The sequence below is a fragment of the Oncorhynchus masou genome, chromosome 29, assembly GCF_036934945.1.
Source record: "Oncorhynchus masou masou isolate Uvic2021 chromosome 29, UVic_Omas_1.1, whole genome shotgun sequence".
NCBI classification, from domain to species: Eukaryota; Metazoa; Chordata; class Actinopteri; order Salmoniformes; family Salmonidae; genus Oncorhynchus; species Oncorhynchus masou.
Window position 1 is genome coordinate 77,267,169 of NC_088240.1, and position 24,824 is coordinate 77,291,992.

General features: G+C 46.3%; 2 protein-coding genes and 1 pseudogene across 2 annotated transcripts; all 3 read left to right on the forward strand.

The window, feature by feature from the left end:
* Positions 1-665: 665 nt before the first annotated feature.
* On the forward strand, positions 666-7,313 carry LOC135520624 (interleukin-11-like). The gene is made up of 5 exons (XM_064946310.1): positions 666-1,047; positions 1,995-2,161; positions 4,968-5,060; positions 5,181-5,342; positions 5,631-7,313. Exons 1-5 carry the CDS (start codon positions 1,041-1,043, stop codon positions 5,814-5,816), a joined length of 615 nt encoding a protein of 204 aa, XP_064802382.1. The 5' UTR covers positions 666-1,040; the 3' UTR covers positions 5,817-7,313.
* A 430-nt stretch (positions 7,314-7,743) lies between these two features.
* LOC135519763 (zinc finger protein 62 homolog) lies at positions 7,744-18,301 on the forward strand. Its single transcript, XM_064944987.1, has 9 exons — positions 7,744-7,874; positions 8,348-8,940; positions 9,262-9,334; positions 9,493-10,359; positions 10,559-10,738; positions 13,466-13,820; positions 14,005-14,159; positions 14,521-14,763; positions 16,295-18,301. Exons 2-9 carry the CDS (start codon positions 8,435-8,437, stop codon positions 18,299-18,301), a joined length of 4,386 nt encoding a protein of 1,461 aa, XP_064801059.1. The 5' UTR covers positions 7,744-7,874; positions 8,348-8,434.
* Positions 18,302-20,211: 1,910 nt separating this feature from the next.
* Positions 20,212-22,027, forward strand: LOC135521318 (probable N-acetyltransferase 14; annotated as a pseudogene).
* The last annotated feature ends 2,797 nt before the right edge of the window (positions 22,028-24,824 follow it).

The following is a 24,824-nucleotide window of genomic DNA, read 5'->3' on the forward strand; positions in this document are numbered from 1 at the left end:
TCTTTCCTTCACCCTGGAGAGGGAGAGAGGGAGAGAAAACAGAAGGGGGGAAAGTGGAAATAACAGGATGATGTCTCAGGAGTGGCTGTCTGTAAAAAATGAGAGTGGGGGGGAGAGGTGTTTTCTCTGTGTATGGACTATGAAGTGGGGAACGTGCCATATGGAGCAGAGTCCTACTGTAAAGCCACAGTCAAAAAGCATTTTTAACACTCAGAGAAACACAATAAACAATGAGAGAGAGAGAAAGAGAAAACAAGGTAGATCCACTGTATAAAGGATACAGGACTGGAGATAGACTGATATAAAATTAAACAATGGCCTTTTTAAACTTCTGCAGTGATAGAGAGAGGGGGGAAGAGATTTGGAGATGGAAAGATAGAAAGAGGTAGATGGACTGATAAATAGGTAGCGGGATGCTACGGAGGAAGTGTAGACTACTGGAGATAGGGACAGGATGGACGAGAGAAAGTGATACAGACAGAAAAAAAAAGAAAAAACAACGGAACATTTAGAAAAATTTGCTAAGGGAGACAGACAGCTCTGGCAGGGAGGGGAGGAGGAAAGAGGGAGCGCGTGTGTTTTTATGAATGAATGTCGGTGACTCAGTCGATGTGTCATACAGCCCAGTCTTTATAAAAGGACGTTTAAAACAAGCCTAAACATTTCACTGCGCGAAAATTTGACTTACACACACTCGCATCCCTCCCTAACCATTTGTCTGAGTGTCTGTCTATCGTTACTATCAGTTCATTACTAGAACTAAACTCAAACTTTACTGAACAAAAAGTTTGGAGGCATTGTATTTTATTTCTTTATTGGATAGTTCGCCCTGATTCCTCTACTTTTTCATTCATTCTCTCGTTCTTTTCCTTTTCTGCAATCTCTTGCCTCCACTCTTTTCGCGGAGTGTGAAAGCGAGAAGAAACTGGAGCACGTGACAATTTCCGGAGTTCGATTTATTTATAAATTTTCTTGCCTTGTTTTTTTTAAACTATTTATTTATTGTAAGTCGTGCATTTATTTATTGTACACGAACAAATATGAAATGTAAGTGCCTGATTATTCTTTCAATTGTTTCTGAATTGTCTTATTATTATCATCCTTTCTCTCTAACCTGTCTTGTTTAGTTAAGTCTATGTCTAATATGTTGGCATAATAATATGCTGACAAGATTGTCAGGGTATGATCATTGATTGGGCTATTCCATATTCAAATGCAATTACTGAGCATGCAAATGTTACTTAATTGCAGCTAAGCATTGCCATGTTCAGTGACCACTGAGTGATCCATTTGTTTCAAGAAGCCTAGACACTGACGTCTTATACCAGCAGGTGGTTAAAGTTTGAACAAGGAGTGATGCTCTCCTGAGTCCTGGCTTGTGCTTCTTGTGGTTCTCCTGTAATTACACAGGCATTTATCATTTCAGCAGCAATTGGGACTTTCTTTACCTTGTATTTGAACTTGAAAGAGAAGGAATGAATGAGCTTACTGTTACAGAACTGTCTTGGTTTAGGCTGTGTAATGTATGTCATCCAACAACTGATGTATACTATTGCATGTGTGACACTTGGAGGCGTTCATGAAAGTCAATAATTGTGAAGATCAACATAATATTATAGTGTGTGAAGTGTCCTGCATGTAATGATTTAGGGCAAGTGATTTGCATTTAGGACTCTGGTCACATCCAACAACTGATGTGTCGTATTGCAGGTGTGACAATTAGAGGCATTCAGGACAGTCGATAACTGTGAAAGTGTTGTTATTGTTAATGATATGAGTCATAGGATTGAACGATTTGGATATCATTTAACCTCTGAAAACATGACTCTGCTGGCTTTGTGCAACTCTGAAGGATTCCACTGCCAAGTCTGGGTTTATGTTTACATTATGGTGCAATATCGTACCCCGAGGTCATTATCATTATATCGACATGACAGCTCTTCTCTGCGGTCATATAAATCTAATAATTGCTTCCATTTCCTCCCACCCTGCAGTGCTTGTCGACTCCTCCTCCTCTCTGTTGCTCTCGCTGCTATTGGCCCAGCTTCCTTTATTTACGTCTGCCGTCCCCGCCCCCTACCGGAGGCCGAACGTCGTGCACGAACTGGATAGATTGGCCAATCAGACGAAGAATCTGAGGCAGATCACAGCAGATCTATTGGTGAGTGGAATGTTACTGTACTCACTTCTGATGTCATGATGGGGAGATTGCTATACTAATCTGGGTAACGTATTGATTGTGTGGTGGTGATAATGGCATGATCACCACCACACAATCAATACAGTACCCAGATCAGTTACCTGAGGCACATGAAAAGAGACTGGCTGAAATGTTTGTCCAATAGCTCACCTTTATGACCCCTTAATGACTACTATAGTGCCATAGTGATTGCATAGAACAGTCATAAGAAGCCCTGCTCCTTCTGCCTCACTCTCCCTGACTGTGACGCAATTACAGCTCTGGACAGTTGACTTAGACGTCTTATTCTCCTGGCTGCGTTAACCTGCTTGTGTTGTGTCAGCCAGTGTATTAAGAGTCCCTTAGCTGTGTGAGAAGGACAGTCAGGGCAAGTGTCAGTAGAGATGTCACTATGTGAGGTCAGCCTTAAGGTCAGCCTTAATCCAGACAGGACCAACTGGAGGGCCGACTAACTTCACCTCTAGACACTGATCTCAGGTCAGTTTAGTGTTAATGCTAAGGGTTATGATTTGGGGTAGGTACGCTGGTCCTAGATCTGTGGCTATGGGCATCTTATACCTGGAGTAGAAACACACTCAAAGAGAATAGAAAGTAACTACCGGTAATAGTTATTTCTGGAACTGATTAACTCTGCTTATTAGCTGTGAGGAAATGGAATGTGGATTGGCACCTGTTGCTTATCTGGTGCTGTTTCCTGAAGTTGTTCTAATCTCGATGCCCAAGTAAAAGCGGCTGGGGAGTTTGTATTGAAATGGAAATGATTGCTGTGTACGTTTGGCCTACAGATGTGCTGGAAGTGTCCTGTAAGCAATGTGTTTGAACAGGTGAACCAGAACATATCCTTATCTTTGGTTATTCATGACCGCAAGAGATACTATTTTTATATGATGTAAATCAGAAACCACATTTGTTTAAGACACAAAACTGAAAATAGTTACACACTAATCTCTGGCAGGGGGATTGGTCAATAAGTGTGTGTGTGTGTGTGTGTGTGTAGTGTCTCTGTATGAGGACACAGTGCTATAGCAATAATGTAGTATGGGGGCCAGATGTAAGGAAGTAGCTTTATCAAAGAAGAGTAAAGTAGCTTTATCAAAGAACTCTGCACAGCAACGGCAATATACTGCTTTAACAAAATGTTGTGTTTGTTTTTCAAAGACATGAATCATTTCTTTTGGTTTCTTTTCTTCTTGTGCAGAGTTCCACTGAACAGGGGTCAAGGCTAGGGGAAAAAAATAGAATTCGATTCAACGGAAAGTCCCCGCAAGAAAGCAATAAAACTGTGTGTGTGTGTGCATGTCTGTGTAATGTTTCTACATGTCTGTTGTGTGTTTTCGTGTGTGTCCATGTGTTGTGTGTGTCAGAGTGTGTGTGTGTATTGAGGATGCTGTAAATAGTTGTGTAGGTGTGGTGTTTAGTGTTTGGTTGTCAGTCGCCACAGCAAAGTGACCTGATAAAAATCACAGAGATTTATCACATTCCAGTATTTGCATTCAGAAAGATTGTTGGGGGGGTGCAAGGTTCAGTCGAGTGAGGTCATGATGAAGAGAACGAGAAAGGGAGGATAAGAGAGAATTACAGGTTGAGACTGAGCATATAAAGAGATCAGAGAGAGGTGTAGAAGAAGTGGTCACCAGCCTATCGGTGTGTGTGTGTGTCTGTGTTTGTGTGTGTGTGTGTGTGTGTGTGTGTGTGTGTGTGTGTGTGTGTGTGTGTAACAGGGTGTAAGAGCAAAGGTAGAGAGGAAAGCAGAAGGAGAAATAACCCAAAGAGGGGTGAAAGGGATAAGAGGGGTGGGATTACTTCTGAAAGAAAGACAAAACATTAAGCCACAAACATTAGTGGTCTTTTGTAAAAGACAGAAGCAAGTGAGGGAGTGAGGGAGGGATGGATGAGAGAGAGAGGGAGCAAGGGGGGGATGGATGAGAGAGAGAGGGAGCGAGATGGGAAAACAACAATAATAGCAACAACAATAATTGCAAAACACGATGGTAAAGCACAATGAAGACAGAACACCACAATAGCATGAGGAAGCATTAAGTGTACACAACCCATTGTGTACCACCATCCATCATGTTTTCCTAATGCTGTTATGTTTCTCCACTGATTGGTGCTCTGACGCACATGGCATCAGTCACTGTCCTGCTTCACGTCATTCTCAGTCATTTACATTCTTACTCATAAAATCACTTCTTCACCTGTTTAAGGCCCACAGAAATACAGTAGCAGCCCCCCCCCTAGTGTTTCTTTTTGGGGGGGAGGGGGGTAGGGGGGCTGCTACTGTATTTCTGTGGCCTGCTACTGTATCTCTGTGTGATCTGCCTCCCCCTAGTGGTGGCTGTGAGCAGTGGCGACAGACTGAGGATTGTACACACATTACTACACAGCAATACGTCATCTCAGACTTTTTAATAGCTGCGATCCTGGAGTTTCCCTGCAGCTCTGTGTTGTCTATCCCGCTCGGAGCTCTCTAAGTCACAGCATATGTTGTTCTCCTCCTCTCCCAGTAGAAAACATCCTGTGGTTTCAGGCCACTTGCTCTTATTGTTGACGTTTTCGGGGTTACGATCTGGGTGAACTCTCCCTGACCCGACTTTTCTCAGGGAAAGCTAGGGTCTCTAGTCCTGGCCAGACCAGACAGTCATCTGATCTCGGTGCTGCTGGAGTAATACTTTCCTTATACTTACGTGACTCTTGTGAGGATGTGCAAATTTGTGAGGATGTATTTGACTGATGTAGCGTGTTGTTTTGTCCATTTTTCTTACAGAAGGAACATGCGTTCGAGACAGACCCAGAACAGCATAGATTTAAGTCCCTGCCACTAATGAACAACAGGGCCAGTGACATCAACTCCCTTGAGGTAAATGTCTTTCACGTTGTGTGTGTCTATGTCTTTCTGCCTTCCAGATGTGTTCTGTCATGTCCCAGACATTGATACTAAATCTCTCTCTTTCTTCACCCTCCCTTTTCTCTCCTCCAGATGAGACCCACTCTCTCTCAGCTCCACGCGGACTTGAAGTCGTTTGAGCACCATTTTGCCTGGTTGAGCAGAGCATCAAGGAAACACCACCACCCTGCTCTCCCTAAACTGGGACAGATGATGTCACTCATCAAGTCTCTCACCAGCATGCTAGAGCATCAGGTAACTGCTCTATTCAACACTAGTACAGCTGATTACAGTATGCAGCATAGTACATTTATATCATTTGGATATATTATACATATGAGATTTTATCAGATCGTTCTACTGTTCTTACACTGTGTGATGGTCTAATAATGGTATAGCTCTGCAGTTCTTGCACTCAGTTTCAATCATTATGTTACATTAAGGCCTGTTGCATCACATTTTTTGGATGGGAGGTACATTAGTCTAGCCTAGCACTTCAGACAGGAAATCTAAACCATCCCTCTTTCTCACCGTTCTCCTCAGATGATGAGAGTTGATGCTCAGCGTCTCTCTCCTCCCTCTCCCTCGATGCCGCCTCCTCCCCCCTCCCAGTTTGATGTGTTACAGTCTTCCCAGGAGCTGCTACTACAGTTCAGACTCTTCTGTGATTGGGCCCAACGAGTGTTCTCAGTGCTCAGTACAAAGTCCAAAATGTCTGCAGTACAATGATGATTCCTGAAGTGCTATAGTCTATAGGGATACACAGAATCCACACTACAACCAATGGGGATCTAATAGCTTCAACCGGCACTACAAACAATGGTGATTCAAGATAACCACACTACAACCTTGCACTGTTGTCACTGAATGTCCATTCTCATTGTAGCCAATGTGGGAGCTCCATATTCAAACTACAGCCTATGAGGATCCACCATATTCACACTATTACAACCAGTAATGGTCTCCAATATTCACGAACACGTCACTGCCACCCCATCCTCTCTCTTAAATACCTTGTTCCTGACTGTGTTATTTATGTATTTATTTATTTATTTACTTATTTATTTGATGTCATTATTTATTTGATTTTGTAACGTGTCACATATCATTTTTACTTTATTGTTGTGAATTTAATTCCTTGTACCTTGTCAATACTCCTATTTTGTTCTCGCTCTCTCCCCCTTCATCCCAAACTAAACAAGGAGACCACACCGTAGCACTTCCTGACTTCTTACAGTCTCTAATGATATGGATTGTATTTTCAACTATTTAACCTGTCTCTCTTTACAAAGAGTAGCCTATTTCCGCCAGTAGATGTAGCAAACATACTTGGATTGTAGCAAGCATATCTTGGGAGAGCCTACATGTATTTTCTTACAGTGCTGTTCTTTACCTTGTAGATTTAGGGTTACTCATATAATCTTCTGAACATGTTAAATGTGCCACCTGTTTGGTTTTGTAAACTGTTAAGAGAATTATGAACCATGCCTCAATCAGGATGTCAACACAACATAGGAGGGTAGATCGTTTTTCCATGGGTTTAGTTGCTATTTACAGTCACTGTGTCCCACATGGAAAAATAACAGGTGGTATATCTAACGCTGTGGTAAAGGTTTATGAGTATGCACTGATCTAGGACCCGATCTAATCTCTTTGCACAAATTTGTTAGGATTAGACTTTTGAGTCAGCTGACCCTTACTCTGTGCCTTGGTACACAATGTTTGAGCGTTTTAGTGACATAAATAAGAAATTAAAAAACACCCCAAGCCTTAAAATACTATGTATTGTGATATTGTGATACTACGGTTCTGCACAGTTGTACAATAATGTAAATTGTTGTATACAATGCAATTGTCTATTATAGTTTTCTATTATATTTAATGTAGAATACTCTGTCAATGCTATCCCTATCGTTTTGTCGCAATATCAATATTATTCTGTTCTAGTATTTTGTTACAGTATTTACTATTTATTTAAGTTACTTTGGTGGAACTATTTATTTGCGCTGCAGAGGAGCAAGTCTCCTGTTGTTTTTGTACTTTTATACGGTTTCTATTCATATTTACCATTATCATTGCTTATCATCCATGTTGAAATCATTTTAGTACCATGCGTGAACGTTGTGGAAAACCTTGTGCTTGGGGTCTCCAGCACAGACAGACTGATTGGCCTAAATGTGAAATGTGTGCCTTGAAAAAAAAGTTAATAAAGAACATGCACAATGACTGAGATGAATGAGATGGGCTTTTCATGTTACTTTGTCATATTTTCAATATTAGGTAGGCCCTACACATGCGCTCTTTTTTCTTTCCCTCCCTTATTCACCATCCTCCTGTGTCTCGTCCATCATCACACACTACAGGGTATTTCCTACACTCTACCAAAAACTGCATTAACCATCAGGCATTGCAACAAGCATAGCGTTCATAAACCTGTTTCCAATTAACCTATAATACGATTTTTTTTATATTTGGGGTTAAAATTAAACCAATGTGTGAATGCAAGTACTAAATCACAAATTAGTACAGTATTATCATATATTTTTAACAGATCTACAGATAAGACTTGACTGTTGAAGCTCTTACCCAATGGCAGTGGTGCATTCGGGGCTAGACCCAGCCTATAGCGATCGTCGTTGTTGGGAGGCGGCAGCGGGTGGGTGACTACTAGCTAGCTAGTTAGTTTGTGCTCAGGTTTATTGTTAAGGTTGTATGGAGTAGCACTGTGAGCCTCAATCCCTTTTCACAATATCAACAAAAGCATTAGCCATGAGTTAATGATACTAGGTGAGTAGTTGTTGCAATATTACTAACGCACCATTCCTATCAAACATTATATAGCGAAGAATGACGCACGGACGAAGGCTTATAGATTCGCAGGCCAGTTGCAGAGGAGGCATTGAAGGCGGCATCTGTAACATTTTCTGCTTATAGTTAACATCATAGGGTAGGTAGCATTTGTTTTTTCTGCCTTTTAGCTGGGAGAAACCGACATTTTTCGCACACGCTCATCAGGGACAGACGCGTATAAACAGAAAGACGGCCAGGGAGGAGGGAGGGGAGAAATAAGAAGAAGAAGAAGGGAGGGTTCGGGACGAGGTGGGATTTAAAGGGATAGACGGGTCCGCCTTTTGGCCGACTTTATTATTTGTAGATGTTTGAATAATTTTAGATGTAGATCAAAAGTTAATGTTGCTTTGGTGTTAGTTCATGGACCTTGTGTCATTGATCAATACTTTGTGTTTTATTTTATTTCACAGTCCACACACTACATCAGCTCAGCTGTTGTTTCCACACACTGAGGAACAGAGTCACATCAGCTGAAGGAACCTTTCCACCAGCAATGAATGAAACCAGGAAAGAAGAGACACAGCTCCACCAACAATAATACACACACTTACATTAATACCAAACATACAACCTTTTATTCCCTAATCGTGTCTTGCCTCAACATGGCAAACTCAGTGGCCACTCTAGTGGTCCAAGCGGAACTATTACCCCCTCAATCGTCCTCCTCCCTCTCTCCCTTCCCATCGCTGCAGGGATCAGGAGAAGGGGAGGAGGACAGGGAAAGGAGGGAAGAAGTGGATGGGGAGAAAGGGATGGTGGAGGGGAATGAGGATATAGTGCTAACCAGGGTAGGGGTGCAGATGGTGACGTCATCGGTCCTCGCTGCGCCCCATCTCCAGGAGCACCCTGAGCACCCGTTCCAGTGCCTGGACTGTGGCAAGAGCTTCAAGTGGTCTTCAAGGCTGGCCCACCACCAGCGCAGCCACAACAACGAGAGACCCTACCGCTGTAACCTCTGCCCCAAGGCCTTCAAGGGCTCCTCCGCCCTCCTGTACCACCAGAGGTACTGCCGGGAGGGAGATAGAGGGGGACTGGCACAGTGAAAGTTAGCTATAGAAATGCTTGCAGCTTATAACACACGTCTCACTTTATGAAGAGTATTCTTCTCCTTGTGTCCATCTGTTTTCATCTGTTTAGTTCTGTCACAATAAACCAAATGAGGGAAAGGTGACGTGAACAATATAATGTGAGTCTATTTAGGGCTGTGGAAACTAGTGGAATAATCAATATAAGCAGGAATTCTTTCTGTAGCCGGTAGGATGTCCTGTAGATCCATTGAAGGGTCAGTAGATTGTCTGTTTTCATGTTTGTTTTTTCTGTGCAGGTCTCATTCAGGGGAGAAGCCCTATAAGTGTGACGACTGTGACAAAGCCTTCAAACGTTCTTCTCTGCTCCAGGTGAGAAACAATGGCCAGTAGTGGTTCCCCCATTTTGTGGTAAAAATGTGTTAACGTTTGTTGAATGTTGAAAAAAGTTGAATGTTACAGTATTAAAAGGCTCTTTTTTGGGTTAAGGGACCAGTCACGGACGTCCTCTCTCTTGTGCATGTCTCCAGGTCCATCGTAGTGTCCACACAGGCCTGCGGACCTTCCAGTGCCCCTACTGCCCGCTCACCTTCAAGTGGAGCTCCCACTACCAGTACCACCTGCGCCAGCACACGGGCGAGTGCCCCTACCCCTGCGACAGCTGCCCCAAGGCCTTCAAGAACTCCAGCAGCCTGCGCCGACACAAGAACGTTCACCTGGGTCTGAAACCCTACGTGTGCACCGTGTGTACCAAGGCCTTCACCCAGTCCACCAACCTCAGACAACACATGAGAATCCACACAGGAGAGAGGCCCTACATCTGTGGAGAGTGTGGACGCAGTTTCACACACTCGTCCAATCTGGCCCTGCACCGGAATTCTCAAAGTCACACTGGTGAAGGAAAAGGGGGGGAGACAGGGGGAGACAACATGGGGGATGAGATACAGGAAGTGATAGTGGGGGAGGACATGACATCACAAATGTTGACGGACATGGGCTTTGTGAGCCAGGAGGCCACGGTGGGGTTGGGGGTTGGGGAGGTGTTCCTATCGTCAGGTCATCTCCTGCCCCATCTCACCCCCACCCAGGGGGGCGTGTGCACATCCAGGGCCATCGGGACAGAAGTGCACATGAGCACGGAGTCGGGCGCCAGCGTGCTGCTGTACAGCTGTGGCAGCTGTAGTCAGACATTCAGCACACGGACAGAGCTAGAGGACCACCAGGACATGCACCTGGGCCCCGGGGAGGAGGGGGGCAGCGGGGTGGGGGAGGGGGGAGAGGGAGGGGTGGGGCATCTGCTGGCTGACTTTGAGGAGGTGGTGGAGACAACGGCAGCAGCAGAGAACGGACACACTACTGCTGAACTACTGGGACTGACTGAGGGAGTGGACGGAGGGGTGAGTAGTAGGACTCTTGTCTCAGCCTGGGGAGGTTACCCCTAAGGCTCTGTTTTAGGGTCACACCAGATTCATCCATTCATGATAAATATTTGGTTTCTTACTCTACTCTCCAGATCAATATCAGCTAATATGACTGCCGTGATGTTGATGTTGTAGTGCAATGACTCTGGCCTAATAGTGTTGTGTCCCATGTCAGAATATGGGGACTACCCAGGCCCAGTTTGACCTGCTGCAGAGCTTCACAGTGGGGGCTCAGATCCCCACAGACAGCGTGGAGACAGCGGGTAACACCACAGGTACAGGGATAGGCACAGAGTGTGCCTACTGTGGGAAGAGCTTCAAGACCAGCGGAGGGCTCAACAGACACCTGGCACAGGTACCAATCAGCTGAGCAATTCAAATTGTATTTGTCACATACACATGGTTAGCAGATGTTAATGCGGGTGTAGCGAAATGCTTGTGCTTCTAGTTCCGACAATGCAGTAATAACCAACGAGTAATCTAACCTAACAATTCCACAACTACTACACAAGTATAAAGGGATAAATAATATGTACATAAAGATATATGAATGAGTGATGGTACAGAACGGCATAGGCAAGATGCAGTAGATGGTATCGAGTACAGTATATACATATGAGATGAGTAATGTAGGTATGTAAACAAAGTGGCAGAGTTTAATGTGGCTAGTGATACAGGTATTACATAAAGATGCAGTAGATGATATAGAGTACAGTATATACGTATACATATGAGATGAATAATGTAGGGTATGTAAACATTATATTAAGTGGCATTGCTTAAGTGGCTAGTGATATATTTCCCCCCCCCCATCAATTTCCATTATTAAAGTGGCTGGAGTTGAGTCAGTATGTTGGCAGCAGCCACTCAATGTTAGTGGTGGCTGTTTAACAGTCTGATGGCCTTGTGATAGAAGCTGTTTTTCAGTCTCTCGGTCCCAGCTTTGATGCACCTGTACTGACCTCGCCTTCTGGATGATAGCGGGGTAAACAGGCAGTGGCTCGGGTGGTTGTTGTCCTTGATGATCTTTATGGCCTTCCTGTGACATCGGGTGGTGTAGGTGTCCTGGAGGGAGTGCAGACCTCACTACCCTCTGGAGAGCCTTACGGTTGTGGGCGGAGCAGTTGCCGTACCAGGCGGTGATACAGCCCGACAGGATGCTCTCGATTGTGCATCTGTAGAAGTTTGTGTGCTTTTGGTGAAAAACTGAATTTCTTCAGCCTCCTGAGGTTGAAGAGGCGCTGCTGCGCCTTCTTCACCACGCTGTCTCTGTGAGTGGACCAATTCAGTTTGTCCGTGATGTGTACGCCGAGGAACTTAAAACTTACTACCCTCTCCACTACTGCCCCGTCGATGTGGATAGGGGGGTGCTCCCTCTGCTGTTTCCTGAAGTCCACAATCATCTCCTTTGTTTTGTTGATGTTGAGTGTGAGGTTATTTTCCTGACACCACACTCCGAGGGCCTTCACCTCCTCCCTGTAGGTCGTCTCGTCGTTGTTGGTAATCAAGCCTACCGCTGTAGTGTCGTCTGCAAACTTGATGATTGAGTTGGAAGCGTGCATGGCCACGCAGTCGTGGGTGAACAGGGAGTACAGGAGAGGGCTGAGAACGCACCCTTGTGGGGCCCCAGTGTTGAGGATCAGCGGGGTGGAGATGTTGTTACCTACCCTCACCACCTGGGGGTGGCCCGTCAGGAAGTCCAGTACCCAGTTGCACATGGCGGGGTCGAGTCCCTGGGTCTCACGCTTGATGACGAGTTTGGAGGGTACTATGGTGTTAAATGCTGAGCTGTAGTCGATGAACAGCATTCTCACATAGGTATTCCTCTTGTCCAGATGGGTTAGGGCAGTGTGCAGTGTGGTTGCGATTGCGACGTCTGTGGACCTATTGGGGCGGTAAGCAAATTGGAGTGGGTCTAGGGTGTCAGGTAGGGTGGAGGTGATATGGTCCTTGACTAGTCTCTCAAAGCACTTCATGATGACGGGAGTGAGTGCTACGGGGTGGTAGTCATTTAGCTCTGTTACCTTAGCTATCTTGGGAACAGGAACAATGGTGGCCCTCTTGAAGCATGTGGTGACAGCAGACTGGGATAGGAATTGATTGAATTTGTCCGTAAACACCAGCCAGCCAGCTGGTCTGCGCATGCTCTGAGGACACGGCTGGGGATGCCGTCTGGGCCTGCAGCCTTGCGAGGGTTAACACGTTTAAATGTTTTGCTCACGTCGGCTGCAGTGAAGGAGAGTCCGCAGGTTTTGGTAGCGGGCCGTGTCAGTGGCACTATAGTGTCGTCAAAGCGAGCAAAAAAAGTTATTTAGTCTGTCTGGGAGCAAGACATCCTGGTCCTCGACGGGGCTGGTTTTCTTTTTGTAATCCGTGATTGACTGTAGACCCTGCCACATACCTCTTGTGTCTGAGCCGTTGAATTGAGACTCTACTTTGTCTCTATACTGACGCTTAGCTTGTTTTATTGCCTTGCGGAGGGAATAGCTACACTGTTTGTATTCGGTCATGTTTCCGGTCACCTTGCCCTGGTTCAAAGCAGTGGTTCGCGCTTTCAGTTTTGTGCGAATACTGCCATCAATCCACGGTTTCTGGTTTGGGAATGTTTTAATCGTTGCTGTGGGTATAACATCGTCAATGCACTTTCTAATGAACTTGCTCACCGAATCAGCTGATGGACTGCACATCCTCACTACTATGTCATAAGGTCTCTGTCCTGGATGCCAGTCTGTTTCTACTTCGTCTAACTTAGGCCTAGATTCAATCAGTTAAGCATTAACCTGCGATAACCGACAATTGCATAGCGTATCATTGGTTTTGTTTGAGAGCTGTCATATCCACATGCAGCTCCCGGGCGGTATGCCTCTCGCAGACAGTTCCATTGGATGCATTAGTAGAAAGCCCCTCCAGCTGTATTACAAGTTGGAACTCTGCAATGTGTGATGTAATCTACACTTTGATTAGTGTGAACTGATCTACTCCTTGGTGTCTGTAAAGCTGACGTTATCTGATCTAAAAATAGTCTGTTTTGATGACCCTCTCTCTTCCCAAATCTTCTTCTCTCCCTCTGCTCCCTCTCCAGGTCCACTCCCTCTCTCCCTCCCAGTCTCGCTCCCAGTTCAGCTGCTCTGCATGCGACCGCTCCTTCACTCTCCTCTCTTCCCTGCTCACCCACCAGCACTCCCACACCCCTGAGCAGCGCCTCCTGGCCGAGGCTGAGGCGGAGATCGTCTGCCCCGCGTCCCTGTCCCTTTCCCTGCCCCTGCCCTCCTCCCCCAGCCAGGGGGACCAGCACCAGGACACCCAGGGGGACATCCACGTCCGCCTGATGGCTGTGACCGAGGAGGGGGACAGGGAGGTGGTGAAGGCATCCAGCAGAGCAGTGGTCAAGGGCCAGAGGAGAGGAGCAGCTAGTAAGACTGCTGGGGGGAACAATGGTGAGTTAGTCTTTTTCTTTTGGCATTTTGATAGAAAATACTTTTAAAATGAGATACCTTGACAGTAACCGAGCCGAACCAACTGCTGCTCATGAAATGACCTGTAGAATTCATGTGTGGGGAAAAAGAAGTCTATATAACATTCTTTCTGTACATTCTCCCTGTCCCTGTGGGTATGGTACAGAGAGGCCGTACCGTTGCTCTGAGTGTGGGAAGGCCTTCAAGGGCTCATCAGGTCTGAGGTACCACATGAGGGACCACACAGGAGAGAGACCCTACCGCTGCACAGAGTGTGGCAAGAGCTTCAAGAGGTCCTCACTGCTCTCCATACACCAGAGGGTAAGACGCATCTGTCCATTTCTATCTCACGAAAGCTGCGTGTAGACAGGCAGCCCAATTCTGATCTTTTTTTCACTAATTAGTCTTTTGACCAATCAGATCAACCTTCAAACATATCTGATATGAAAAGATCTGATGTGATTGGTCAAAAGACCAATTAGTGAGAAAAAAAAGATCAGAATTGGGAGCCTGTCTGAACGCAGCTTATGGCATTTGTCACAATGTGCAGAACAGCGGCACTGCTGCATTATAGCACTTTATGACCTGCTTTTCTTGTTCAACCTTTTGAATGTACCTGTACTTTCAGAAGAATCCAGGCCGTATTCAGTTATTTTCTGACTGATCCCCCCCTCCTCTCCAGGTGCATACAGGTGTGCGAGCGTTCCAGTGCCCCTACTGCCAGCTCACCTTCAAGTGGAGCTCCCACTACCAGTACCACCTGCGCCAGCACACGGGCGAGCGACCCTACGTGTGTCAGGAGTGTGGCAAGTCCTTCAAAAACAGCAGCTGTCTGAGGAGACACAGTCAGCTCCACTCTGGCCTGCGCCCTCACATCTGTCCCATCTGCTCCAAGTCCTTCTCACAGACCTCCAATCTCAAACAGGTCAGCACAGATAGCTCTGCTATGGCCGTTGCTACGATTCTCATGATATTGTGTACAGTTGCTCCTTCGCTCCATCTCTCTCTATATATATATATTACATTACAGTGGGGCAAAAAAGTATTTTGTCAGCCACCAATTGTGCAAGTTCTCCCACTTAAAAAGATGAGAGAGGCCTGTAATTTTCATCATAGGTACACTTCAACTATGACAGACAAAATGGGAAAATAAATCCAGAAAATCACATAGTAGGATTTTTTATGAATTTATTTGCAAATTATGGTGGACTCCTTGGGAGCAATTTCCAAACGCCTGAAGGTACCACGTTCATCTGTACAAACAATAGTACGCAAGTATAAACAACATGGGACCACGCAGCCATCATACCACTCAGGAAGGAGATGCATTCTGTCTCCAAGAGATGAACGTACTTTGGTGCGAAAAGTGCAAATCAATCCCAGAACAACAGCAAAGAACATTGTGAAGATGCTGGAGGAAACAGGTACAAAAGTATCTATATCCACAGTAAAACGAGTCCTATATTGACCTAACCTGAAAGGCCGCTCAGCATTGACCATTGTTATGTTTGGAGGAAAAAGGGGGAGGCTTGCAAGCCAAAGAACACAATCCCAACCGTGAAGCACGGGGGTGGCAGCATCATGTTGTGGGGGTGCTTTGCTGCAGGAGGGACTGGTGCACTTCACCAAATAGATGGCATCATGAGGCAGGGAAATTATGTGGATATATTGAAGCAACATCTCAAGACATCAGTCAGGAAGTTAAGGCTTGGTCGCAAATGGGTCTTCCAAATGGACAATGACCCCAAGCATACTTCAAAAGTTGTGGCAAAATGGCTTAAGGACAACAAAGCCGATGTATTGGAGTGGCCATCACAAGGCCCTGACCTCAATCCTAAGGAAAAGTTGTGGGCAGAACTGTAAGAGCGTGTGCGAGCAAGGAGGCCTACAAACCTGACTCAGTTACACCAGCTCTGTCAGGAGGAATGGGCCAAAATTCACCCAACATATTGTGGGAAGTTTGTGGAAGGCTACCTGAGACGTTTGACCCAAGTTAAACAATTTAAAGGCAATGCTACCAAATATTAATTGAGTGTATGTAAACTTCTGACCCACTGGGAATGTGATGAAAAAATAAAAGCTGAAATAAATAATTCTCTACTATTATTCTGACATTTCACATTCTAAAAATAAGGTGGTGATGCTAACTGACCTAAGACAGGGAATTTTTCCTAGGGTTAAATGTCAGGAATTGCTTAAATGTATTTGGCTACGGTGTATGTAAACTTCCAACTTTAACTGTATGTAAAGGTGATATTTCAATTATAAATTTGCACACGGTATTGTGTGGAGATTGATAATGTGGAAAAAACAATTGAATCCATTTTAGAACAAAATTTGTAAAATGTCAAGCGGTCTGAATACTTTCCGAATGCACTGTATCACTCTGTCACAAACACTTTCTCCTCTCCCTTTGTCTTTCTCTCATCCTCCCTACCCTCCTCTCTCTCCATCAGCACGAACGCACCCACTCAGGCGAGCGGCCCTTCCAGTGTGCCCAGTGTCACAAGAGCTTCACCCACTCCTCCAATCTCCAGCTCCACCTGAGAACCCACTCCTCCAGGAAGGACTACAAGTGTCCCTTCTGTGGGAAGGAGTTTGTCATGCAGTCCTACTTGCAGAGGCACATGAGGACCCATGGGAACGGGGCTGTGGCCGGGGACGCTGGGGTGGGGGGGAAGGAGGGGGGCGGGGCAGGTAAAGGGGGTGGAGGGGTGACAACCACCACCACCTTACTAAACCCCATCACCCTAGAGACCACAGGGAACTCTGGGTCTCTGATCGTGTCTCAGCCTGCGCTGGACATTCCCCCCAACACCTCCCAGAACTACTTCATGATCCAGACAGCAAATGGGCTTCAGCTCATCCCCCTGTCTGCCCCCGCCCCCCCTCCTCCCCCTCCGCCTCCCCCCCAAACACAGTACATCCTCCTACAGTGCCCCTCCACCAATGGGAGCCAGCCCAGCCTGATTCTCGTCCCCACCACAGCGACCAATCCCCAGCCCACCCTGGAGCCCCAGGGCCTCCCATTGGTCCAGACAGTTCTAAACCCTGCCCAAACCCAGATGCAACATTTCCAGACCATATCCCAGCAACAACAGCAGCCCAGGTTCATCATCACCACCAACAACAACAATGTAAACAACCCTCCCATTGCTAAGACAACAACTCCCTCCCTGAACTCTATGCTGAACAAGCCCATTTTAGGGAAAAGTACCCGGACAGCCAGGTCCAGGAGAGGACGGAAACCCAAAGCCACTGTAGGTCGGCATACTACCTCCTTGGTTGCTACGACAACCACCTCTGTCACAATGACAACAGCCCCCGTCAGTCAGTCGGGGGATGTAATAGCTGTGTCTAGCTGTAATGTAACTAGTGTCACTCCAGCTACTGCTACTGCTGCCAACACTATGACATCATCATTGCCATCGTCTTTACCCGCCAAGTCACAAAGTCCTTTCTCACCACCAACAGTCTCTGTTTCTACCCCCTCCTCCTCTACCTCTGTCACTGTTACCTCAGGACCCCTAAAGGTTGCCACAGTTAACTCAGTTACCACGGTTACCCCGTCCTCCCTGCCGTCTGACCCTGTGGCCTGGGTTGGGGAACGCCAAACCGCCCCAGAGTTGGGCAAGTCCACTGAGCAGGACATGAGAGGGGAACAGTATGTCCTCTGCTTCCAGAAAGAAGGGAGGAAGAAGGAAGAGGTAAAGATAGGAGGAGAGGGAGGAGGGTCCTACGTGTTGCAGTTTGAAGGGGAGGGGTCTGGGGAGGGGGGGCAAGGAGGAATGGGCAGAGAGGGGGATGGGGAGTCATACGTGCTGCGCTTTCAGACTGAGGGAGAGAGAGAAAGAGAGAGAGAAGGACAGAGAGAGGGAGGGAAGGAGGAAGGAGGCCTGGTGTCACTGAACCTGCTACAGGAATGGAGAGGAGTGAGGGAAGGAGAAAGACGAGTAGGGGAGGATGGTGGCGAGGGAGAGTCCTTTGTGCTTCACTTCCAAACAGAGCCACAGAGCGAAGAACGGACCACTTCTGACCGTGGCTATCCAGAAGGCCCCAGCAACAGCCTGGAACTTTCCTGCCCGCCTCCCCAGGCCTTAATGCCTCTGAATGGGCAGGAGGTGGTGTTTGAGCTGGGGGATGAGAACAAGATGGTGGGCCAGGGGTCTGGAGAGAGTGTGCAGATGATAGCCCTGATCCAAGGCGAAGGGGGTGGGGAGGGAGAAGGGGGCAGTTACTGCGGGGCAGGGGGGGCAGTAGGGGAGGGCAGGGGGCCAATGGAGGGCATCTTTCAGCTGGAGGGAGGAGAGGGGATCGTCATAATTGAGGTTAGCACCAGCAGTCTAAGAGAAGGGATGGACAGAGGGGAAGGAGTAACTGTAGAGAGGAGTGAAGCAAAAGGAGGGAGTGGAATAACTGAGAGGCCTGAAAAGACAGGACCTCAGCGGAATGCATTGAAATAGTGACTGGAGCGAATGAAGGAGAAAACACAGCTACGAATGGCCCTACACCTAACTCTCAGTTCTCTTAAACCTAAACCAAACAACCACTGTCAGGAAATGTGTGTGAAGGCGTGTGCATGTGTGTGCACACATGAATGTACATATGCGTGTGCGCAATGTGTGTGAGTGTGTTTTTGATGTGGAGGCCTTTTCCAGCTACTGAACTAAAGGAGAGTATGGTGGTTCAGAAAGAGACTATAGAAAGTACTGTAGGAAACAATGCCAAGGTGCCAGAAACATGAAGAGTTACATTCACTGACTGTTAATGAAGAGGGACCTCAACAAATGACTTATGAGTTTCAATTATACTGTCATGTTGACAGTGTTGATATAAAACACCTAAGAGGTTTTTTTGTGGATGAATAGATGGCTATGTTGGCTCGGTTTCACTATAAATATTCATACTAGGAAATAGTCATTATTAATAAAGTTGTTACTATTTTTTAATGAATGTTGATTAATTCACCTTTCTTATTTCGTAAATATAAATATGTCCCTTTATCTAAAGAGGAAGAGGATCTGCTCAGAATAACGGACAATCCCAGTTTATTATGGGAAATAGCGGTTCTCCACGAGTGCGACTGACCACGTTCACGTAGCAGGTTAGTCAATTTTTCTGCGGCCCAGGTACTCGCTATGCAAATGGCGTAGAGACAGCGTTCATGACAGTAAATGTGATCGTTAAACTACGTAACACTACATTTGCAATAGGTGGCCATGGTGGCCACGCAAGTATTGCGAGTCATTCAATCAGACATAAGAAAAATCATTTTGAGTAATAAATATATATATACATCCGTTTCCCTGCATTTGGCGCTGGTCCAACGCTGCACGTTTGCAAGGTAGGCGAGGTAGGTTCGACCGGGTTGAACGAGAAGATTCGACGTTTATTTAGACATTACGCATGAAGAACCCTTCTCCACTCACCATTTAAAACATGTCAACGTGTTTAATACAGGCTCAAAATATATGATTTGCCTTTTAATTGTCATATTACTGATTTGCGAACTCAATTTTATTGTACATAGAAGACCAACATTGTTCTCATGGAGCCTCTTGGCCCGTTGTTTGTTGTTGATACGCTTTGTCTATTGCATGGCCACACTGCTTCTAACAAATCCTTTCCCGACCCCCTCAAATAATCCCCCGTTATTTAGCTTGATTTTGGGAGGAAACGCAACTGCACTCACAACTGACACATTGTGCCAACCTGTGCCAGTGTGATGCATCGGTTGTTACATTGTAGTAACAAACGTGCTGTTACTTTGTTGCACAATGCAGCCACCTACTGTATGTATCCTGGCATACATAGTCTCTGATAGAGGGATACCATAGGGGTCTGCCCTCATACTATAATGTCATGTGTTTTCAATGTGTATCTGTCAAATGAAGGCAGTCAATTCAGGAAATAAACAAAAATTACAATCCAATAATTGAAAAAAGGGCATTTATTTTCAATGACTTCTCAATAAAACTGAAAAGTAGAAGCAATTTATTTCAAAATTGAGACCAACCCGGGTATCTATGTAGGCTGCATATACAGTGTTACAGGGATGGATTGTTTTCCTTCTGAGTCATGGCCTCAAACCCCAAATAGCCTGGATCAAATATAACCCACCACATTCCCATCATCTTGAATAGGATTTTATACCAATTAGCTACTATGGTAACCAGAATGTAAATACTCCGCTGTATATTGTCATTGTAGTGCTGTATGTCATCAAATATGCAAAATTCAACCACATAGTGTATCTGTACAAAGCAATGTGTTATGTGACCATGACATTTTCTATATTTGCAGACCGGTGTGTGTGTGTTGCTGTATGAGGTGTACGTGAGTGAGGGTGTGTGTGTGTTGCTGTATGAGGTGTGCGTGAGTGAGTGTGTGTTGCTGTATGAGGTGTGCGTGAGTGAGGGTGTGTGTGTGTTGCTGTATGAGGTGTACGTGAGTGAGGGTGTGTGTGTGTTGCTGTGTGTGTGTGAAGTCCAGACATGGTAAAGCTGGAGCTAGATCAGGTGGTAATGAGGAGGATGAGGGAGGATGACATCGAGACTGTCAAAGCTATCATCAAGGTGTGTGTTTTATCCTCAAAGTTATGCACACACACACACACATACACACTTCAAGCCTGAGTTATGCTCTGTCTCTACACTCTCAGCTGCTCTCGAACCTTTTTTTGTAAGAGTACTTTTTCAGGTTACCACTCAAACTCCCCTTTCTCTCTCTCTCTCTCTCGATCTTTCTCCTCCTCTCTCTGGCCCCATCCCTTACGACCTCTCTCTCTCTCTCTCTCGATCTTTCTCCTCCTCTCTCTCTCGATCTTTCTCCTCCCCTCTCTCTCTCTCTCTCTCTTGCTCTTTCTTCCCCCTCTCCCTCTCTCTCTCTCTCTCTTGCTCTTTCTTCCCCCTCTCCCTCTCTTTGTCCCTCCCTCTCTTTCTCTCTGTAGGAGGGTTGTCAGGGAACAGAAAACCGTCTGATCCTCCACATCCTGACTCGTCCTGTCTGCCTCCTACTCCTGGCCACCGTCTCCTCTGTCCTCCGCTGCTTCCTTCACTCCTTCATCCTGGCCCTCATCATCCTCCACATCCTGACTCGTCCTGTCTGCCTCCTACTCCTGGCCACCGTCTCCTCTGTCCTCCGCTGCTTCCTTCACTCCTTCATCCTGGCCCTCATCATCCTCCACATCCTGACTCGTCCTGTCTGCCTCCTACTCCTGGCCACCGTCTCCTCTGTCCTCCGCTGCTTCCTTCATCCTGGCCCTCATCATCCCTGTCTTCCTGCTCATCGTCTACCTCAAGTTCACCATGCCACGCTCCACCGGAGTGCTGGGCACCAGCCGGCCCTACTGGGACTATGTGGGGAGCAGTTACCGAGGGGCGCAGGACGAGACCCTTCCCAACCCCTATAGCAGGATCAGTGGGAAACCCCCACCGGCTAAAGTAGGTTTCCTTTTCTTTGACTTTAGGTGCTGTATGTTGTGGATGTTACAAGCATTGCTCAGTTTTACTACGGTGTTTTGGTGATTTGGACTTTCCGTGCTTTGGGCTGAGTTGCTGCACAAATAAAATTGATTATTATCTGTCATTAAAGGGCAAGACCAGATGGAGGACCAAACCCAAGGCAGAGGACAAGGACAAAGACTCGTCTCCTGAGATCGTAGACGTGGAGAGGGAGAAGGCATCAGTGCAGGTGTGGGTTGTGGACTGTGAGGGGGAGATTGTGGACTGTGTGTCCAGGGAGGGTGACTCGTCTGGGGATGAGGAGGTTCTGCAGGGTGGTGGTGGGCTGCTGGTACTGCTGGGAGGGCCTCGGCAGACTGCTGGTTCAGAGTCTGGAGCAGAGGGAGAGGCCTTCTTCAGGAAGCTGGGCTACAGGCTGCAGGGGGAGGTGGGCTACGATGGGGAGGAAAAAGAGGAGGATGAAGAGCAGCCAGAGAGGACATTTCTGGGCTTCCATGTCACCAAGGTGTTTGTCAAAGACCTCAAGTGATGGAGGAGACAACGAAGGCAATGTGGAAAATAAGACAAAGAAGATATACTAAAAGGAAATAGAGAGAGGAGGAGAGATACTATAGGGAAATAGAGAGAGGAGGAGGAGAGATACTATAGGGAAATAGAGAGAGGAGGAGGAGAGATACTATAGGGAAATAGAGAGAGGAGGAGGAGAGATACTATAGGGAAATAGAGAGAGGAGGAGGGATGCTATAAGGAAATAGAGAGAGGAGGAGGAGGAGAGATACTATAGGGAAATAGAGAGAGGAAGAGGAGAGATACTATAGGGAAATAGAGAGAGGAGGAGGGATGCTATAGGGAAATAGAGAGAGGAGGAGGAGGAGAGATACTGTAGGGAAATAGAGAGAGGAAGAGGAGAGATACTATAGGGAAATAGAGAGAGGAGGGATGCTAAATTGAAATAGAGAGAGGAAGAGGAGAGATACTATAGGGAAATAGAGAGAGGAGGAGAGATACTATAGGGAAGTAGAGAGAGGAGGAGGAGGGATGCTATAGGGAAATAGAGAGAGGAAGAGGAGAGATACTATAGGGAAGTAGAGAGAGGAGGAGGAGGGATGCTATAGGAAATAGAGAGAGGAAGAGGAGAGATGCTATAGGGAAATAGAGGAGGAGGAGGAGGGATGCTATAGGGAAATAGAGAGAGGAGGAGGAGAGATACTATAGGGAAATAGAGAGAGGAAGAGGAGAGATACTATAGGGAAATAGAGGAGGAGGAGGGATGCTATAGGAAATAGAGAGAGGAAGAGGAGAAATGCTATAGGGAAATAGAGAGAGGAGGAGGAGGGATGCTATAGGGAAATAGAGAGAGGAGGAGGAGAGATACTATAGGGAAATAGAGAGAGGAGGAGGAGGGATGCTATAGGGAAATAGAGAGAGGAGGAGGAGGGATGCTATAGGGAAATAGAGAGAGGAAGAGGAGAGATACTATAGGGAAGTAGAGCGAGGAGGAGAGATACTATAGAGAGGAGGAGGAGGGATGCTATAGGGAAATAGAGAGAGGAAGAGGAGAGATACTATAGGGAAATAGAGAGAGGAGGAGGAGGGATGCTATAGGAAATAGAGAGAGGAAGAGGAGAGATGCTATAGGGAAATAGAGGAGGAGGAGGAGGGATGCTATAGGGAAATAGAGAGAGGAGGAGGAGAGATACTATAGGGAAATAGAGAGAGGAGGAGGAGGGATGCTATAGGGAAATAGAGAGAGGAGGAGAGATACTATAGGGAAATAGAGGAGGAGGAGGGATGCTATAGGAAATAGAGAGAGGAAGAGGAGAGATGCTATAGGGAAATAGAGAGAGGAGGAGGAGGGATGCTATAGGGAAATAGAGAGAGGAGGAGGAGAGATACTATAGGGAAATAGAGAGAGGAGGAGGAGGGATGCTATAGGGAAATAGAGAGAGGAGGAGAGATACTATAGAGAAATGGAGGAGGAGGAGAGATACTATAGGGAAGTAGAGAGAGGAGGAGAGATACTATAGGTAAGTAGAGAGAGGAGGAGGAGGGATGCTATAGGGAAATAGAGAGAGGAGGAGGAGAGATACTATAGGGAAGTAGAGAGAGGAGGAGAGATACTATAGGGAAGTAGAGAGAGGAGGAGGAGGGATGCTATAGGGAAATAGAGAGAGGAAGAGGAGAGATACTATAGGGAAGTAGAGAGAGGAGGAGGAGGGATGCTATAGGGAAATAGAGAGAGGAGGAGGAGGGATGCTATAGGAAATAGAGAGAGGAAGAGGAGAGATGCTATAGGGAAATAGAGAGAGGAAGAGGAGAGATACTATAGGGAATAGAGAGAGGAAGAGGAGAGATACTATAGGGAAGTAGAGAGAGGAGGAGGAGAGATGCTATAGGGAAATAGAGAGAGGAAGAGGAGAGATACTATAGGGAAATAGAGGAGGAGGAGGGATGCTATAGGAAATAGAGAGAGGAAGAGGAGAGATGCTATAGGGAAATAGAGAGAGGAGGAGGAGGGATGCTATAGGGAAATAGAGAGAGGATGAGGAGAGATACTATAGGGAAATAGAGAGAGGAGGAGGAGGGATGCTATAGGGAAATAGAGAGAGGAGGAGGAGGGATGCTATAGGGAAATAGAGAGAGGAAGATGAGAGATACTATAGGGAAGTAGAGCGAGGAGGAGAGATACTATAGAGAGGAGGAGGAGGGATGCTATAGGGAAATAGAGAGAGGAGGAGAGATACTATAGAGAAATGGAGGAAGAGGAGAGATACTATAGGGAAATAGAGAGAGGAGGAGGAGAGATACTATAGGGAAGTAGAGAGAGGAGGAGGAGAGATACTATAGGGAAATAGAGAGAGGAGGAGGAGGGATGCTATAGGGAAATAGAGAGAGGAAGAGGAGAGATACTATAGGGAAATAGAGAGAGGAAGAGGAGAGATGCTATAGGGAAATAGAGAGAGGAGGAGGAGAGATACTATAGGGAAATAGAGAGAGGAGGAGGAGAGATACTATAGGGAAATAGAGAGAGGAAGATGAGAGATACTATAGGGAAATAGAGAGAGGAGGAGGAGAGATACTATAGGGAAGTAGAGAGAGGAGGAGGAGGGATGCTATAGGGAAATAGAGAGAGGAAGAGGGGAGAGACTATAGGGAAATAGAGAGAGGAAGAGGAGAGATGCTATAGGGAAATAGAGAGAGGAGGAGGAGAGATACTATAGGGAAATAGAGAGAGGAGGAGGAGAGATACTATAGGGAAATAGAGAGAGGAAGAGGAGAGATACTATAGAGAAATGGAGGAGGAGGAGAGATACTATAGAGAAATGGAGGAGGAGGAGAGATACTATAGGGAAGTAGAGAGAGGAGGAGAGATACTATAGGGAAGTAGAGAGGAGGAGGAGAGATACTATAGGGAAGTAGAGAGAGGAGGAGAGATACTATAGGGAAGTAGAGAGACGAGGAGGAGGGATGCTATAGGGAAATAGAGAGAGGAAGAGGAGAGATACTATAGGGAAGTAGAGAG

Bases quoted from the DNA above. Each gene is read 5' to 3' on its own strand.
- LOC135520624 (XM_064946310.1), top strand. The intron at 2,162-4,967 runs GTGAGTGGAATG...TTTTTCTTACAG, and splicing joins AGATCACAGCAGATCTATTG to AAGGAACATGCGTTCGAGAC. The intron at 5,343-5,630 runs GTAACTGCTCTA...CGTTCTCCTCAG, and splicing joins CCAGCATGCTAGAGCATCAG to ATGATGAGAGTTGATGCTCA.
- LOC135519763 (XM_064944987.1), top strand. From the start codon at position 8,435: ATGAAACCAGGAAAGAAGAGACACAGCTCCACCAACAATAATACACAC. The intron at 13,821-14,004 runs GTGAGTTAGTCT...GGTATGGTACAG, and splicing joins GACTGCTGGGGGGAACAATG to AGAGGCCGTACCGTTGCTCT. The intron at 14,160-14,520 runs GTAAGACGCATC...CCTCCTCTCCAG, and splicing joins TGCTCTCCATACACCAGAGG to GTGCATACAGGTGTGCGAGC.